The sequence below is a fragment of the Neopsephotus bourkii genome, unplaced genomic scaffold (assembly GCF_033783945.1).
Source record: "Neopsephotus bourkii isolate Nb327-2 ecotype Australia unplaced genomic scaffold, CSIRO-AGI_Nbou_v1 NB_1858, whole genome shotgun sequence".
NCBI classification, from domain to species: Eukaryota; Metazoa; Chordata; class Aves; order Psittaciformes; family Psittacidae; genus Neopsephotus; species Neopsephotus bourkii.
In genome coordinates, this window is record NW_026902331.1 from 119,108 (window position 1) to 138,369 (window position 19,262).

General features: G+C 39.0%; 1 protein-coding gene across 1 annotated transcript; it reads right to left on the bottom strand.

The window, feature by feature from the left end:
• Positions 1-636: 636 nt before the first annotated feature.
• N4BP1 (NEDD4 binding protein 1) lies at positions 637-18,857 on the bottom strand. Its single transcript, XM_061344053.1, has 7 exons — positions 18,591-18,857; positions 13,903-15,644; positions 8,496-8,626; positions 7,228-7,324; positions 5,446-5,553; positions 3,788-3,895; positions 637-1,519 (listed from the first exon to the last, which is right to left on the bottom strand). The coding sequence occupies exons 1-7, from the start codon at positions 18,792-18,794 to the stop codon at positions 1,189-1,191; spliced, it is 2,721 nt and encodes a 906-aa protein (XP_061200037.1). The 5' UTR covers positions 18,795-18,857; the 3' UTR covers positions 637-1,188.
• Between the last annotated feature and the right edge of the window lie 405 nt (positions 18,858-19,262).

Here is a 19,262-nt window from a genome sequence, read left to right on the forward strand (position 1 = left end):
AAGTATTGACAGTCACCAGAATTTCCAACTTAAAAGCTAATATACGTATCAGAACTTTTAAAGCATTACAGGTATTTTCTGTTGATTAGGGCTGTGAATTTACACTTTCTAACTGAAACCTTCCTTCTCCTAGGAAGTATAGTATCTCTCAATCTGGATAAAAAGGTGTCTAAGGAGAAAAAAAAAAAAAAGACTGCTGCAGCTGAACCCAGGACAAAAGGCAAATGGAATTTCTTGGTTTTCATTCCACGGAGCCTAAGATTTTATCCACATACACAAAGCTTCTTAGCTACCCACAGTATCAGAAGGATGTTTAGTACAAGTTATTCATGTAATACACAATTTTATCCGTAACACTTTTGTTATCAGTCTTGCATTTAATCTTTCTGTATACAAGGACAAGCATTTCAGAATGCAGAAGCCTTCCTGCTCATCATTACAAACCAAGAGGTGCATAACGCCACCTTGTGACAGAACGTAAGTAATACACCGAACATCCCGTGCTCCCACGCAGTCATCTTCAAACTGTCATCTACAGACCATTAAGAGTATAGCCTATTTCCAAAACCGACGATGCAGGCTTAAGGAAAGCAGGTTTACATATACATTATCTAAAAGTCTTCATATCTGAAAGCAATAAGAAGGTCTGTTTTATTTCTATGGAAAATATTTCCAAGCTCATAAGTGAAGGAGGTACTACAGAGCATTTGTTTTCTAAGAATATCTATACTCTAGATAAAAACACCAACGATATCTGACAGGTGCATGACTTACATTAAAATCTGTTATGTGTGCACCTGGAAAATACATGTAAGGCTGTAAGTGTCTTAAACCTCTGGCATTACTTTCCCCTTTTGAGGAAAGGGTTTCTTAAAAAATGCTAACACACTATTTAAAGTGGCAACAGTCCTTTAGAACTGCTGCTGCTTTAATAAGCAATTAATGTGAAACAGATTTGGTTTGGGTTTTTTTTCTAGAAAATATGCCTACAAATTTTTAATACCAGTAGGTCTTAATTTATCAAAAACTGGTATCTATTAGCAACAGAACATACACAAATAGCTCTGTTTATACAAATAAAATTAGGTCTTGAATATTCACAAAGTAACATTAACTGAGCAACATTTTTCTCCACATCGATATTCAAAGTTAGTCAAATGAGTTGTGATATAAACCCCTGTATACTATTCAGTCAAGCACCATAGCAGATAGTGCATTAAGATCTCTCATGAATGGATGATCAGCTAGTATTTGATCAATCTTCTGTCTTTGCTCATGATCAGGAAAAATTTTTATCAGGGCTTCTCTTAGGCGTTCTGTTTCTGAGTCAGATCTCTGTGGTGGAATGGCTAAGCAGGTCTCCATTTCCAGTGGAAGCAGTGCTGATGCACGATCACCATGTACTCCGTTTTTAGGTTGTTGACTGCTACAGGTTGGTCTGGGGACTGGTGTGAAGAAAGGTGTCTCAGAAGGATATTGTCTACTGCTCTGGAAAACCCTTGGTGCTGACTGGAAATCTCTATGGAACAAAACAAAAATTCTGGTTAAGGAGATGTTAGTTGTCTCTAAAAACATAGAAAAGAAAAATGAGTATAACCCCTCTACTTCAGTGCTGCTCAGCTAGTTATGGATTGAAATCAAGTGATAAGTATTTTTCAAAGTGAAACAAAACAGTAGGTATAACAGTTTTCAATTTGAATCTGGCATGACTAAATAACATTAACATTATCTCAGACTAGTTACAACAAATTGCAAGTACTTGTCAGAAAACAGCAACAGTCAAAGCTTATTTTATGGAAGAACCAACACCAGTGTTATTGAAACAAAATGATAAAAAGACACATTGAACACACACACACACAACTCAGAACATGTGAAAATACTGACAGAGCAAAGAGGCTTCCAGATGCTCCCTAAGACTATTCGCCATCTACTTTGACTCATGACTGAGCTGTGCTCACTTTTAGACCAAGGCGTTTTTTCCCCTGGAATGCTATCCTGAATGGGGCAATGAGGTTTTTCAGCAGTGTCAAGATCTCAATATTTTTCCTTAATTATTGAGATTTTGTGTCAGGCTTTGAAAAGCTGTTGCTACTCTGCTAGCACTACAGAATTTAGGGCCAAGTCTACTTCAGGTGCCACCAGGTAATAAAGAAACTGGAACTCATGTTACAGTCTAATTTCCTACCACCAAGAGAAACAGTATCTAAATTACAGACCTCTATCTTAAAAGCATTTAGGTTAGGATATCTCCCATTACTCAATATAGCAAGGCTCTCTTAATTGCTCAAGATCCTTCTAGTTTCTCATCTTGCTCCTGGTGCCATTTATGCTTTCTGCATTATTTAATTCAAGTAGAAAAGTCTCAGGGAGGAACCAAATTAACTCTTTACACTGGCATCTTTCCTCTGTCAAAACCATCAATATAAATACAACAAAAACCCCAAAACAAACAACCCATTCCCCTTAAAAAAACCCCAAACCCTAAAAACGAAAAACCCCACCACTCAAAAACCAAAGGCTACTTCCAGTTCCAAGTTTACTGATAAGAACCTAAGCTCTTCTATAGTCTTCTCAGAAGAATCTCTTTCCATTTCTACAGTCAGCAAAGTCACCTATCAAATCGTACTGCTTTCACATTTTTCAGACACAGCATTGTGTTTTAGGCAGCTAAAATACAATGTTCCAAATGACATCATCTAAGGACTTTATATTAGAGCCCTTCTATTCCAACAAAATATATTTACATATTATTTGTAATTATGAATAATGTACTTACATATGTACTTACAATAAGTGTTATATTACTTTCTTAGCATTTCCTACTGGAGTTCTAAAACTACACTAGCTTTTTTCATGTCAACATTAAATACAGTTATTTTCAGATCAACCTGGGACCTTCTGGTATACACTTCTCATTTTCCTCAGCTGTTTCCAATAGCTGAGATAAAGATTCACACAAACAATTAGTTAAGTATAACTTGTCTTTTTTATTACTGATTTTTAATTACCTCAGTTGTTTCTAAAAGATCTCTGAATGCTCCTCACTACCATTAGCGTTTATATTCTTAAAGTGGTGAAAGAAAAGCAAAAAGCAGCTCATTTTCTCACACAAAAGATCAAACCCATTCCCACACCTTGATGGCTAATGTAAAGTGAATTCATACTTGAAATATATGAATATTTAAAAAGTATAATAATCTTACAGGAACTATATATTTATTAATATTTAAAAATATTAATAAAGATAGCATTTAATAATGCCCCTCAAAAATTGTTTTATTAACAGCACAATTTCACATCTCAAGTGAGAAGAAAAATGCCTCTCCCATGACTGAGTGTAGAGTTTCTGTTGTACCACCTATTGTCCCACTATGAATAAGTGATAAACCAAGGTGTTTTAAATAACATCACCATAAGTAACAGGATACAAGGCTACCACCATACCCAAACCACTTGCAGCTTTGTGCAATGTTAACATAGTTTGGGCCACCTTTGAATGAAAGCCATCACAATTGAATCTCAGATGAAGTTATTGTTTTACTTACCTTAGCTCTGAGAGAGATCTTGATTAGATGCAAATGTCACCAGCAGTTTCTGAACAGGCTTAAGAAACAGAAAACTCATGGTTTTGTTAAAGCTACTACAACCTACAGTATTCTTGCCTAATTTCACTATATATTAACTAATACAGATATGAAGAGGTGTTCGAGTGAATCAGGAACACAGTTTATTCCAAATGTGAAATCATAACTGTATCAAAGAAAAGTGAAAGTAGTGCTTATACCTGAAAAAGTCTTCATTTTGAAGGAAGTCATCTAATCTAGGTCCATTTCTTCCCAAAGGATCATCAGGAACCATAAATATGTCACCAGCAAAAGTGTACTGGAGCAGCCTGCAAAAGATTTCTTTCAATATTATTTAATAACAATGTATTACATCTTTATTACCTTCACCTTTGTAGCATAGGATAAGTTGCCTTATAGCAAATACACTACACCATATCAGGAGTCACTGAAGCTTAACTAGTAATCCATTTTAGATACAACCAATATTTACTGTCAATTTAATTGGAGTTTGGGAGCTTTTGTGATCTGTTCCCATGGCGCTGCAGAAAACTAAGCTTTGCTTTTTTTATTTTTTTTTCCTTGACAGCAAGTGTTGAATGACTGCAACTTTTTATGACAAAACCAGAATGGAATTTTTTTGGCAATTAGAGAAACTTTTCTGGTTGCTCAAACTCCCTTTACTTGTAAGGGCCTTCAACCACGTAGCTAAAAAGCATATGTTATTCGAAAGCCACACAACTAGCAAACACAGCATTAGCTGTTTACAGATAAGACACAAGGAAGCTCTTTTTCTGGAATTATCTTGGCAACTCTGCATTGAAAAAAACCAGTTCAACTAAAGTTTGTTTGCAAGGAGAAAGTTTGGTATAGTGGAATTTTTCCAGAAGTAAAACTAATAGGAGATACTAACACAAACTCTTGAAAAAAAATAATAAAAAAATCACTGACCCAGAATGACATGCTAACAATTATTGCTAAAGTTCTGTAGAACAAAGCCTGACTTGGGCAGAACTCATTCGATAAATTGTGCAGATATCTACATGATTAGTCAACATGAATTCCACATTCTCCCAGCTATACTGTGAGAACCCAAGGCAGGTTTTATTTATTTCATTTGACCTATACACATCCCACTCACTGCAGCAGATGTATCCTCAGAAAATGTCATAGAGACTGAGGGATTAGTGGGCAACAGAAGGTCATACCTTAATAATAATAAAATGACCTTATTTAACTGGGGGAGGAAAAAGAAAAACAACCAAGTGAACAAAAAGAAACCACTTGAACAGGAGAAACTAATTGACTGAGAATCCACAAGCTCAAGCAGGGATAATTTGATAGCTAATTGAATTCGTCTAAACCCAAAGAACACTCAACAATTGAAGAGAAATGGCTATAGGAATATTGCAAGTGTTCATTATTTTCTTTAGCTATGCCAATTTGTTGTACTACAGTAATGAGTGATTGATTCTAAGACCTTAAAAGTGGTGCTGTACCTGAGCATCAGATATCATGTCTCCTTCAAGAGATGATATTTAAAACAAGAAAGCCTGTGAAAATAGACTGCAAAGCATGTACTCTAACAGGATTTAACACTGAACTTCAGAATTGACCTATCTTAGCTTCTAAACCAAGCTCCTATTTATGTGAGCAATTAATAGACGCACATTAGAGAATATATAACAGGGACACTAGACAACTCAACGCATGATTATAAGGCCATGAATCAAAGCGGTGAAGCACAGACAGTACTTTTTTGGGCTGTACCAGAATTTCATGACAGACTAATTGAAATAAAAATCCTACATGAAGGTAGAGTGCCCACAACTGTAAGGACAGATATCTTTTTACACTTTCATAGAAATGGAGTAATTACCTTCTTTGAATAATTTCTCTCCAGGCAATTGATTCTGTCACAAATTCTCTGAAGTTATCATTAGTCACAATAACACCTCCAGTTTTATCAGCAAGGTGTAATAAAAACCTGTAAGATTTATTTCAAAGACAGTTAAGAAAATCTGCTTTGCTGAAAATTGGCTACAGATTTTGAAAACTAAGTATTTTATCATCCAAGAGTAATTGTCTTGTATGAAAACAAGCACTTTGATTACCAGAAAATGATACTGCTTTGACCCATCATATAACTATAAGCATTTTCGGTGGCATGCATTTATTTAGTGCAGCACAGCCTTCATGGGAGGCTTTTTTTTTTTTTTTCCTCACTAAAAAAGAAAAATACCCCCACCAAACCCCCAAAAACCAGCCACAAGAAAAACTCCCTCAAATCCATCAGATTCTAAATATTTGTAGAGGTAAATGGTTTGCTTTACAAAAGAGTACAGTATTTATTACACATTCCAACATAAACTTGTTTCCATGTACTATTTTGGTCAACATTGATATCCATTTTCTGCATGTCATTGTTTGCTCTGTCAACACTTGTTAATGAAGAGTGTGGTTACTATTTTCTTGTTAAATTATGACAAAAGGAAACTACAGATTTATTGAGATTTTTTTTTTACCTATCTGAAAACAAGCTTTCTGCCATTGAAACTATTTTAGAAAAGAGATACTATCCTTCAAAGAGAAGTGTACACTTTTGTGCAAATATGTTAGCACAACACTCATTTCTACTGCACCTAAATAGCATTTTTATATGAAATGCTGGGTGTATATAAAGCACGAGTGTGTAAACAACTCCAGTTTGGCTGCCTTGTACTTTTTTTCTTTTTTTTTGCTAGAACATTATTATTTAAGAGATCACAGTTACCATATTTTAACAAGGATGATATATAGAGTGCACTCATCTTTTGCATATTAAATTTTGCAATCAGATGCATTACTGCACAATCTAACAAAACTAGGCATGCCCATGATACAAAAACATGACAATTTTATAGCCAGAAAAAAAAAAAAGTATAAGTGATTATTTGTAGGGATAAACTTAAGTAGCATGTGCTTTCAGCCATACCTCAAGACTGGGAAAATCTGGCAGTAGCAGTATGAGCACATGGAAACCCCTCCAATGCCCAATAACAAGCCCCTGAATTGAAGCTGAACTTAGGTGCTCGAATTAGCTTGGAAATTTAGTAGCCTACACATTATTACAAACACAGTGCTCAAGTGCACACCGATATCTGTATGCCATGATGGCATCAACAAAGAAAATGGAACAAAACTGCACCTTATTAGTAGCTCACTTATGCTAGTGTTCCCCAAACATAAAAGTCAATTCCAACAGACTGATAAGGAATGCAGGAAAACATTACTATAAGACTTGATTTCTTACTCAGTGCAAATGGTGACATTTGAAATGGATCTTTTTTTTTTTTTGTTTTTTTTTTTTTTTTGTTTTGTTTTTGTTTTTTTTTAATGGTTAAAATTGCCAGGAAAATGTGCCATTTTCCACTAATTTCTGTGTACATTATTTATCCCTGTGTGCACATATATTTTTTTTCTGTGCACAAATATTTATTTTTAAATACACAGATGTTTCTTTGGACAGTAAAATAACATAAATGTAGAAGTTAGTCTCAAGTTGGAAGCATAGCTCTCTGTCTAGAGAGATTGAAGAATTAAGCTAATACAATCACTCATGAAGTATGAAGTTTTTATACCCGTTAGACAGACATTTAAAAAGATGGCATATATTCCATACCTGTCATCATGAGCAGCAATTCTTGCTCCTAAAACCACCCTTGCAGGGGTTAAAGATAATATTCCAACATCCTGGAGCTCTGTTAAGAAATCCTGCTCTGTTAAAACATGAAAAAACTGTTCTTAAAAACAAAAGTATTCTTTGAGGCTATTTATTCAACAATTTGTGTGAGGTATAGTTAGCAGAGAAGACAGGTTATTTTTGCATCTGTTAGTAGAAATGACATTCATAACTGAACATTGCTAATATTATGGAAATTCATAGAATCATCAAATCATAGAATAGTTAGGGTTGGAAAGGACCTTAAGATCATCTAGTGCCAACCCCCCTGCCATGGGCAGGGACACCTCACACTAAACCATATTACCCAAGGCTTCGTCCAACCCAGCCTTGAACACTGCGAGGGATAGAGCATTCACAACTTCCCTGAGCAACCCATTCCAGTGCCTCACCACCCTCACAGTAAATAATTTCTTCCTTATATCCAACCTAAACTTCCCTTGTTTAAGTTTGAACCCCTTATCCCTTGTCCTGTCACTACAGTCCCTAATGAAGAGTCCCTCCCCAGCACCCCTATACGCCCCCTTCAGATACTGGAAGGCTGCTATGAGGTCTCCACACAGCCTTCTCTTCTCCAGGATGAACAGCCCCAACTTTCTCAGCCTGTCTTCATACAGGAGATGCTCCAGCCCCTTGATCATCCTTGTGGCCCTCCTCTGGATTTGTTCCAACAGTTCCATGTCCTTTTTATGTTGAGGACACCAGAACTGCACAAAATACTCCAGGTGAGGTCTCACCAGAGCAGAGGGGCAGTAAATTTGGGAGGAAGAGGCTGAAACTAGAAATTAAAGAGCAAACAAACCCCCAAACAAACAAAAAGGCCTCCACTGATTGCATATGATTATCCTAAACAGCATTTCATTGAATGTCTCATACTGTATATAGAAACCCAATTACTGATGCTGAGCAGCCAGACTGACATGCTGTGGTATGGAATACCCCTTTGGTTAGTTTGGGTAAGGTGTCCTGTCTCTGCTTCCTCCTGGCTTCCTCTCCTCCCTGGCTAAGCATGAGACTCAGAAAATCCTTGGTCAGACTAAACATTACTGAGCAACAACTAAAAACATCAGTGCTATCAGTGTTCTTCCCAGGCTGAAAGTCAAAAACATAGCAGTGCACCAGCTACTAAGAAGGAGAAAAATGACTGCTACCGCAGAACCCAGGAAAGTAATTTAATAAAGAAAACATTAGGAAACTATGTCCCTCACCTGTAATGTTAGGATCACGTCTTGTTCTCCACTGTGGAACAAACACAGTAATATTTCTGTGGCCACGTTTCCAAAAGTAGTCAACAGCTATTGCAATTCCTCGACAGGAGAAGAATTTCCTTAGACCATGACTGGGGGTGAAAGAAAGAGAAGGGATACAAAATTTACCAGTTTTACTACCATAAACACAAAGGAAAAGGAACTAAACCTTGCCAAGTGAAGCTGCCAGTTAAGCATGTGGTCTTGCCAGAAAAAAAAAAAAAAAAGGTAGATTGATGCTATAGATAAAGAATCTTATACATGGAAAGAGATTTTCAGCAAAAGAAGAGAACAGAAACGTCACTTCACAACTCCATAGCTCAGTCTCAGTTTCACAGTCACAACATTATTTGACTAAGCAGAAGTTGGTTTATCTTTAAAAAAATCATCTAGGAAAAATCAAGGTATTAGCTGGTAGTGGAACTAGAATCATACATCCATTCACAGCAGCCCTGTGGAGAAGGACTTGGTGGTGTTGGTCAATGATAATATGAACATGAGCCAGCAGTGTGCACTTGCAGCCCAGAAAGCTAACTGTATCCTGGGCTGCATCAAAAGGAGTGTGACCAGCAGGTTGAAGGACGTGACCCTGCCCCTCTGCTCTGCTGTCGTGAGACCTCACTTGGAGTATTGTGTGCAGTTCTGGTGTCCTCAACATAAAAAGGGCCTGGAACTGTTGGAACAAGTCCAGCGGAGACCATAAGGATGGTTGGGGCGGGGGACTGGAGCACCTCCTATATGAAGATAGACTGAGAAAATTGGGGCTGTTCAGCCTGGAGAAGAGAAGGCTGTGTGGAAACTTCATAGCAGCTTTCCAGTACATGAAGAAGGGCTATAAGGATCCTAAGGATGGACTATTCATTAGGGACTGTAGTGATAGGACAAGGGGTAATGGGTTAAAACTTAAACAAGGGAAGTTTAGACTGGATATAATGAAGAAATTCTTTACTGTAAGGGTGGTGAGGTACTGGAATGGGTTGCCCAGGGAGGATGTGAATACTCCACCCCTGGCAGTGTTCATGGCCAGGTTGGACAAAGCCTTGGGCAGCATGGTTTAGGGTGAGGTGTCCCTGCCCATGGCAGGGGGGTTGGCACTAGATGATTTTAAGGTCCAACCCTAACTATTATATGATTCTATGTTTTTCCTCCCCATTAACACAACTGTGTGTACATGTATGTGTAGGTCTGTGTTTACATAGTTACTTCTGGGAAACTGTACCAGCTGCCAACTGTCTGAAACATTAAATTCATTCTAGATCTGGCTTCAACACTATTTTGTTTTAGTACATAACACTATACCTTCCCCCTCACATCCCACTATGGAGAAGTTTATTTTGTTCTCCTAAACAAGATTTGAGCCTGTTCTTTAGGAAGCATCTTTCATCTAACAGCATAAAGTAGATGACATATGATACATGTATCTTAAGCAGTCATATAGGTTTGGCTCAGCAAAAGAGCATCTGACAGAAATCATGGGATCACTGGTAGTAGGAATTATCCTATTCAAGAGTTAGTTCCAGCTAAATAGCAAGTGAATACAGCCAATACAAAGCTTTTCAGGACTTCCAAACTCCAAGATTAAAATCCATATTTTAAAATAGTTAAGCGTTTAAGAAACACTTAGTCTAATTTTTCTCACTTTGTCCGGGGATACAGGTGACCTCTCAGAATTACTATTTTGCTTAAAGTACTCTATTTTGTACCTGGCAGCATGGTTTCAAAATGAACACCAATACAGGTTTAGGCATGTTCAGCCACGGAACTCTTATATAGCAAGTTCTCATAGTAAGTTTACTAATTAGTATTGACAAGCGGAGCAGACAGTCTGTTTAAAAATTACCACTTCCTCATTAAGAAGAAATATGGTACTTGTCATTGCTCACTCTCATATTCCAAAACTACAGAAAAGACCCATAGCAAACACTGAAGAGACCTTTTGACCTGAGTGCTTGCCAAAATTACTTAGCATAAAAAGAACAAATCCACATCTTTTCCTGACTAAAGAACAACAATCAATTCAAGGGCAGTTTTGATGAGACAAATGTTAGAATAGAATCATAGAATAGAATCATAGAATATTTAGGGTTGGAAAGGAGCTTAAGATCATCAAGTTCCAACCCCCCTGCCATGGGCAGGGACACCTCCCTCTAAGCCATATTACCCAAGGCCTCGTCCAACCTAACCTTGAACACTGCCAGGGATGAAGCATTCACAACCTCCCTGGACAACCTATTCCAGTGCCTCACTACCCTAACAGGAAAGAATTTCTTCCTTATATCCAATCTAAACTTCCCCTGTTTAAGTTTTAACCCATTACCCCTTGTCCTACCACTACAGTCCCTAATGAAGAGTCCATCCTCAGCATCCCTATAGGTCCCCTTCAGATACTGGAAGGCTGCTATGAGGTCTCCACACAGCCTTCTCTTCTCCAGCTGATCTTCATATGGGAGGTGCTCCAGTCCCCTGATCATTCTTGTGGCCCTCCTCTGGACTTGTTCCAACAGATCCATGTCCTTTTTATGTTGAGGACACCAGAACTGCATGCAATACTCCAAGTGAGGTCTCACGAGAGCAGAGTAGAGGGGCAAGGTCACCTCCTTCGACCTGCTGGTCACTCTCCTTTTGATGCAGCCCAGGATACAGTTGGCTTTCTGGGCTGCAAGCGCGCACTGCCGGCTCATGCTCATTTTCTCATCAACCAGCACCCCCAAGTCCTTCTCTGCAGGGCTGCTCTGAATCTCTTCTCTGCCCAGCCTGCAGCTGTGTCTGGGATGGCTCCGACCCAGGTGTAGGACCTTGCACTTGGCATGGTTAAACTTCATGAACCAAGTAATGCACAAATTTTTCAAATTAACTGATTTTTGATATCCCCTGTAATAAACACATAAATGTATTGGCTTTTGCAAATCATAGGTGTGGTTATGTGGATATAACTGTACGTGTTTACAGTAACAGAAACAAAACTCACTAAAGACACAAGACTAGACAACAAGTTAAAAAGGTTCAGATCTCTTGATCAAAACAGAGCCACATAGCAAAAGGATTTGCAAAGGTAAAAGAAAGAAGGGGGGGTAGCTTGATATAAGGAAAGTTAGTGCCTGGAAAACATAAATTACTTACTCTACAACTTAGGTTGCAGAAAGAGAACAATGTTTATGTTGTAAGTCTGTGGAATGTAGTGGCCCCACTAAACATGAGTTAATCGTTTCACACTAGTCTTCTAAAGAAGTTTTAAAGAGCAACGTTTGTGTTGTAAGTCTGTGGTGAGATAACAGGATTTAGTGGCCCCACTAAACATGAAGGAGTTATTTCACACCATCCTTCTACTTATCAGTTAGTTTAGAGACAGAGCCTCCCAAACATCTGCTAGCTTGGGATACTCCTTGTCTGCCCATCCTGCAATAAATTTTGCAGGAAGGTCACACTGTTTTAAATCTTTGCTAGTTAGCAGAATAATTAGAGATACTGCTGGCTGTGTGATTACTGGGGCGTCCTATTGTGCCAAAGGTGAAGAGTACACTGTGAGGAAGACTGCTTACTTCATCTTGAAGACCCCTACTCACAAGAGGATGACTGTTTACTTCATCCTCAAGACCCCTGCCCACAATCACTGCAGAGCACTGTGCAGATATCAAGAGGAGGAGACTTATGATAATAAATTGTTGGAGGTAGTTATAATATCCCCCACCTATATGTGGGAATTATGAATATGCATGTAACTAATGTAATAGTGAAAGTATATAAACCTGTAACAAATGCTAATCACTTGCACCTGTGGCTACGGTCATGCGCCCAGAGCTGTTGCTTTTGCTTTACTGACTTTGTCCCCCAATAAAACCTTGTTATCTTGTTTAGAGGAGTGAGTTCGTATTTCACATTCTAGTTAGTCATAACTTTGAAAAAAGAGAAAATTGTAACTTGCAACACTTTCCAAAGTTGTCTGCAGTAGAAACATGAAAAGAGAAAAAGGAATTAGAAGGCATTTACAATAATGGAAAATCCTTGCATCATCTTTTCAAAGTAAATGATCTTTTCAGCATTAACTGTACCCACTTTACAGAGTTGGTTTGCATGGTGCTTTGTCAGCCAATCTGTTACAATTATCCAACAGCTCTGTAATTGTCTGCTCTCTTTTGCATACGTTATTTCAGGTATCTTGATTAATAGGAGATGAGGTGTGTGCACACATACACAGGATTCCCTATTCTGCAAGTTTTATTGAGGGGGATGGAATATGTTTGTTGCATGCCTACATTTGTAAAAAGTAACAGGACCCAAGCACTAATGTGTAATGTTGTTAAAGGAAAAATATATTACTACTATAAGAACCTCCACTTCAAAATTACAAGATGCTAAGAGCAGAAGTAAAAAAAACAGAACACTTAACACTGATGGTAACTCAACTTCTTGGTTAGATGCATGCAAAGCAAATTAAGTTTGATGCACAAAATTGCTTGCAACAGAGCAGAGCTCACCAAAATTAAATTCCGACTGAAGTGCTCCATGGAGCTGAAGCACTAATAGTTCAGACCAGGTTGCTATGAAGTGGCACAAATCAGGCTTCAAATTTGACCATTGCCTAGTAAGCAAGGCTGTAGAATTAATTTACTTTTCACTTGCAAACTTGTTATCAAATAGGATCTTGCCTACCTCCAAAGTGTATCTAGTTTTAATTTTCTTTGTCCATTCCTTTTTTTTTTTTCAGATTACTTTAGTATTTGGGTTTAATAAATCTAAGCTGCTTGTTTTTTTATAAATTTGCAATTTTTTATTAGAGGAGGAAAGCTAAGCCTAAAAGGCTTTACAGAAAATATTTTCCAGAGTATTGCAATTACCAACCAATTTTTAAGTCAAAATCAAGGATCTATTTTAACCAGTTATTGTATTTGTTCATCTCCAGACTATGTATTCTTTTTTAAGCCAGAAGTAAATTCTACAAGAATTGTTTCATATTAGAATACCCTACAACGACACTGGTCTAGCTGGTTTTGTGCACTGAAGTGCACCAGCTAAAAGAACTCCGAATTTCCGTCTATGCACAGTATCTCAACAAGGAATAATAACTCCAAATAAACCAGTTATAAAAACAGACACTATCACAAAAGAGACTAAAAGCTATCAAAATTGCTATGTGCTGGAAATTAAAATGACTACAGCACACTCATGTAATTTTTCGTTATCAAGCCTTAGTGTAACTTACCATTGCAGCCATTACCAGTAGCTGAAAACCTTGCTGTGAACATGGGCTTCTGGTCACCAAAAAGGTAGCTAGTAAAAGGTTTACACATGCCACAGCAACCTTAGTTTCCATTTCATTTGAAAGCTCATTGAAATTTTAATAGAGATAACTGAAGGGAACAATACTTACGTGATTGCAACATTGCTTCCATCAATAATGATATGTTTTAAATATGGTTTCCCAGGTTCATTTTTCAATTCCAGTCTGTATGGCTTTTTCAGAGAATCCAAAAATCTCTGAACTCCAGTAACAGAAGGATCAGGATGATGTCTTTGTTGTCCCACTGTCTCTCTATCAGGATTTGAAGGCTGCATTTGTGAAGACAATACCTGGTCTGAGACAGGATTTTCTGAGTTTGAGGTTTGGGAACGGCGTTGGTTAGGAGATATCCCTTGAGAAGAGGTACAGTGTCCTAATCGGTCCTCAGAACCAGGATGACTATTCTGTACAGTTGAGGGCCCTGCAGTGCTTTGCTGAACAGCAGTTTTAGTCTTAATTGAGGTACACTGCTCATCTGAACTCCCTCTGGCTACAAAATCACCACCTTTTCGAGCTCCAGATTGTATAGTCCCAAAAGTTACACCACCATCAGTCTCTGTATCGCTTGATCTCAAACTGTAGTTCTTACCCTGGCAATAAATGTCTTCTTTTTTATAGCACATAGCTGAATTTTCACTGGAAGGAGAAACGTGTTTACCTACCAACATATGCATTCCATTTTCTGCATCAGCTTGCATGCTTGGTGGATTTCTTATTTTGTGATACTCATTTTTCGTCTCCCTTGAAGTATGACTGGATTTAAGTGGACTTTTATTGCTTTTGTCTACTAGTTTTTGTGAGTTATTTGCATTACTTTTTAAAGGGGGGTTGCCAGTTTTAGACATTGGAGATGACTGATTGTGTTCTTTTTGAGATTTTGTATTTTCCTTTTCAATTTCTTCTAACAATGTTAACGGTTCCACAGATTGACCTAAGATACCAATGACTTTTTCTACAATATTTTGGCGATATCCCATTGTTCTGAAAAAGTTCACAAGAATTCTATATTCCATTTCCTCACTGATTTCATCACCTACTTTAACGTGATGACTGGAATCATTTGGTCTGCTTTCACTGCAGCTATCTGAAAGCAGATCAATAATTACTTCACTATCTGAATGATTACTGTGTGAAAATTTTACTTCTTGATCATTTTCTGAAGAGAACTGTTTTTTAGGAAGCCTTTCCTCATCATAAGAAGATCTTCTTTTACATGACTGCCTTTCTTTAGGCACATTTATGGGAACAAAACTTGTTCCAGGAGAATCAGAAAACACAACATCCATTTGCTTTGTAAGTTCAGTTACAGGTGTTCCAGCACTGTTTCTTTCTTCCTCAACATCTGCTCTTCCATCTCTGTTTGTAGCTATTACTCTGGGGGCTTCGTTATGTAAAAGCTCTGTCGGGCTTTCAGAACCTGTCAGATCTATGATACTGCTCTGCACTTCACAGCATTCAGCTTGTGTGAGAGCTAGAAGCTCTCTTTTTAGCGAGCTAGGCAAAATCAGTAAATCCATTGTGTATTTATCTGCATGAGCTTCCACAAATTGTCTGAACTGCTTCTTAATCTCTGACTCATTGTCACTTAATAAGCTTTCATTACTCTCAAAAAGGTTCACAAACTGCTGAATATGACTCTGAGCCATAACAACAGCTTCTGCACCCCCTTTAATACTGAGCAAACCTATTTCCAGCACTGATATATCAGCACAGGTATCTTGAATAAGACTGTTGAGAAACAGGCTTTGTGCACCAACAAAGATGCAGTGCATGTCCTTTGGGTAGTACTCTTTCTCTTCTAGTTCAGGTTCACAGAGTCCCTTAATATACTCCTAGAAGGACGAAAAGACAGCAGAGTGAATATTTGTGACAAGCTGGTATATCAACTTAGTTTTGGTTATGTCAGAAATAGGTAAGTACATTAGAAAATAAAGGCAAATTGGCAGAAGAAACTTGAGAAAGTAAATACTGCCAGTAAACTAGATAATGGAGAAAAAAGATACCTGAAATTATTTTTAAATAATTTACACATATAGAGAAGGCTAACTTTAATATCCTAGTGTTTATAAATTTACTTGAAACTGGTAGTAAAAGAATTTTTAAGTTGAAACTCAGTTTAAAAGACAAGTCAAAAGAGATTCACTTTCCCATCCCCATTCTTGGGTCAGAAGACATATGCATCATGAACAAATGCCTCACATTAAAGAATTCTACCTAGTCTGTAAAACTCAACTTCTAATAACACTTTCTAAAGGAAAACTTCCAAAGGCTCATCAGAGCAGTAGCCATCCTACATTTGTTAGTTGTTATTATGTGTTACTTATTCTATACTTATTACTCAGTCAAGGACATTGATCCTGTGTCATGGCACAACATAACTAGTACCCACAGTAGGATCCATTAAAAAATATCTTACAGGGAAGAAAAAATCTTACTCCAAACAAATGACAAAAACACTATCTGGACTGTCATAGATTCTCTAATCCAATAAAATATTTGGATTTTAAAACTACAACTGCCAAACTACCTGCTTACAATGGGCATATAACACGGGGGAAGGGGAGGAGAGAGGGAAATCATCACACCCCAAAAGCTCCACAGCAAGCTGAGGCTTTGAAACTCAGCATTTTGAAAAAAGCAGATGATATTGACAAATGACAGAAAACTGCAGGCTCCATATGGGTTTGTGCCCCAGAAGTTCAGGTTTTTAATAGATTAACAACAAAACAAACAAACAAACAAAAAAACCCCACCCAAACAAACAGAACCCAAACAAAAATCCCACTGTTATTTCTGTCATCTAAAAGTTACCACCAGAAAATTCACTGTGCTGCCTTTTTTTTTAAATATGTCAGAGTTGAGAACTCTGCCAATACAGTGCACTATTTCTTCTTCCAGGTAGCATTATTTTTACCCCTATCTCTTTCTGTGCTTTAAACTCTTATGCAGTGAAACTAGTTTCTAAGCTAGTTTTGCAGACTCCCAAGTATACCAAATTTTATTCTCTGCTTTCACTCTTGGAAACTAAAAGTTATCCTTTGAATGGAACTAAAAACCAATACAAGGTAATGAACAACATAAGACCACTTTGTATCATCTCTTGAGTTACATTATCTTGATTATCTGGGCAAACTGCTCCAAGGCCATATTAGCACAACCTGTTTCTGCAAGAAAATCCATAGGATTACTTTTTGTGCTTTAGTCATCATATGACATTTTAGCAGATCAACAAGATAACAATATAATTAGGAAAAAAGATATACTAAATCTGGGAACTTCCCCCACCAGGCAGCACTGAAGAATAAGTATACTGCCTGTGAGTGATGAATTACAGCAAATTGCTATCACCAAACCTTTTCAAGGGAGAAAATGAAGATGTGCAATTGTTGAAGATATGCAATTGTCTGCTCAATAACCCCTCCTGGTAGGGTCTGAAAACTGCTTTACATGTAAGGGGAGTCACGTCTACCACACCCTTTAAAGCATTTGGAGTAGGAAACATTTTGTATGTTATTAGGAAAATCGGCAGTTAGAAAATGCAATTCTTGTGATATTTGTTTCAGGCTTCAATTTTCTGGAGAAAAAAAAAAAAAAAAAAAAGAGTGAGAGAGAAAAGTTGTACTGCAGCTGCCTGGAGAAGAATGAATAGCTGTTTATGCTACCTGTAACAGTTTCTGGAGTCTCTTAAGCCCAAGTATGCAAGCAAATTGGGTTAGAGTAAATTTCAGAATCAAATAAGTCAAGACCCTAAATATTCATAGTATTTTCCTTATAAAAGTCTTATGCATTACATAGTTGAGAAATCAAGTTTTTGAAAGTGGACTAGCCAGTCCATGAATTAAGTCACAAAACACATGCTAAGGATCCCCACTAACATGCATCTGTTCTTAAACTGATACAAAAGTCCACATATTGAGATTTGGGGTTTGAAAGCTATCTCCAGCCTTGCCAGTGCTTACACCATCCTTCTCATCACACAATTCAAACAGCCACAGTTATCAAGTCCACTATAAGTGATATTAACTTCATCGTTACTGCTGAGCCTCCCCGAAAAAGTTTGTTGGACAAGAGAGTCACCAAACTAACTCTCAAACTAACTTCTAAAGTGAAGATACTTTACAGCAATTAGTGTCAGTCAGAGACTCGCAGAGCCTAGACCGCTCTCCCTTTTAACGTCTTTGGTTAATCTAACAAAGCTAACAGCTCCAGGAAACAGACTGGTGAAGCAAGAAACTCCTACGCATTCCTACTAGGAAATACTACCTCTGCTAAACCGATAGCGAGAGCGTGAAGCAGGTTATAAGCTACTAACTGCCACAAAGTTAAGTTTGAAACGCAACTGGAAACGCAGTAACACCCAACCGAGAGTAATTACTCGACTTTGGGAAGGACAGAGATACATTTTAACCGCGTTTCAAAACACAACTTAGCCTGCTCCCGCACGTGTTTAACCCCCTTTCGCAGAGGTATTTCAGGACTCTGGGGCCTTGCCACACCGCTGAACTTCCCACTTCTTAGCTGAATTGTTTCTCTCTATTCTCCAAGCTTGTGTCAACACCACCGGAGACACCCCGGCACCCGAGACACGCCTGTTTGCCAGGGCAGGGCTCTGTTTCACCATGAAGCACGGATTTCTCCCTCCCGACCCCGTAAACAGCAGCTCGAGCCGTGCCCTTGCTGGGAGGGGCTCGACCGTATGCAAACACGGCCCCGCTCCCCGCCCGGGTGACAGAGGCCCCGCGGCTGCGGCCCGCGCCATTCCCACCAGTCCCCCGTACCTTGGCGGCGCGCACGGCCTTCCAGCAGCCCGCCAGCTGCACCCAGATGCGTCGGTCTCCCTGCGCCCCGAGCACGGCCAACTGTACCTCGAACAAGCACTCGATGCGGCCCCGGCTGGCCTCCAGGAGACAGCTTTTCTCCGCAGGGACAGTGAACTCGTCCAGCCACGGCTCTAAGCCGCGGGCTGCCCACCTTGCTGCCATCACCACTGCCCTTTCAGACCCAATATAGCGCTGAGACCCCCGACACTAACACGAGGAATCCCAGGACTCCCTCAGTGTACGTCATCTGATCGCGTCGGGAAGCGGCCTGAAGCTTTCCACAGCCCAGGAGCCATCTTTAGTCAGGGCGGCCACAGCGCTCCGCCTTCTTGTGGGCTGTGCCAGGGTAAGACCAACCCTCCCACCCAGCCGCTCGCAGCTCGCTAGTCCCGCGGGGATGGGGAGGATGGGGGGGGGCGGGGGATGGCAGGATGGCAGGTGTTTGCCGCCGTGTCCCAGGTGCCTTGAGAGGGCGCCTTGAGTTGTCCATAGCGCCAGGCGCGATCCTCTCAGCGGCTCTTCCCATCCCCGCTGGAAAGAGCCTGCGCTCTTACACGATCCCGCAGCTTACGAGGTCTGTTTTTAAGGTACTTTAGTACAGCCGTGGTCTGGTACAGCTGCCTCAGATTT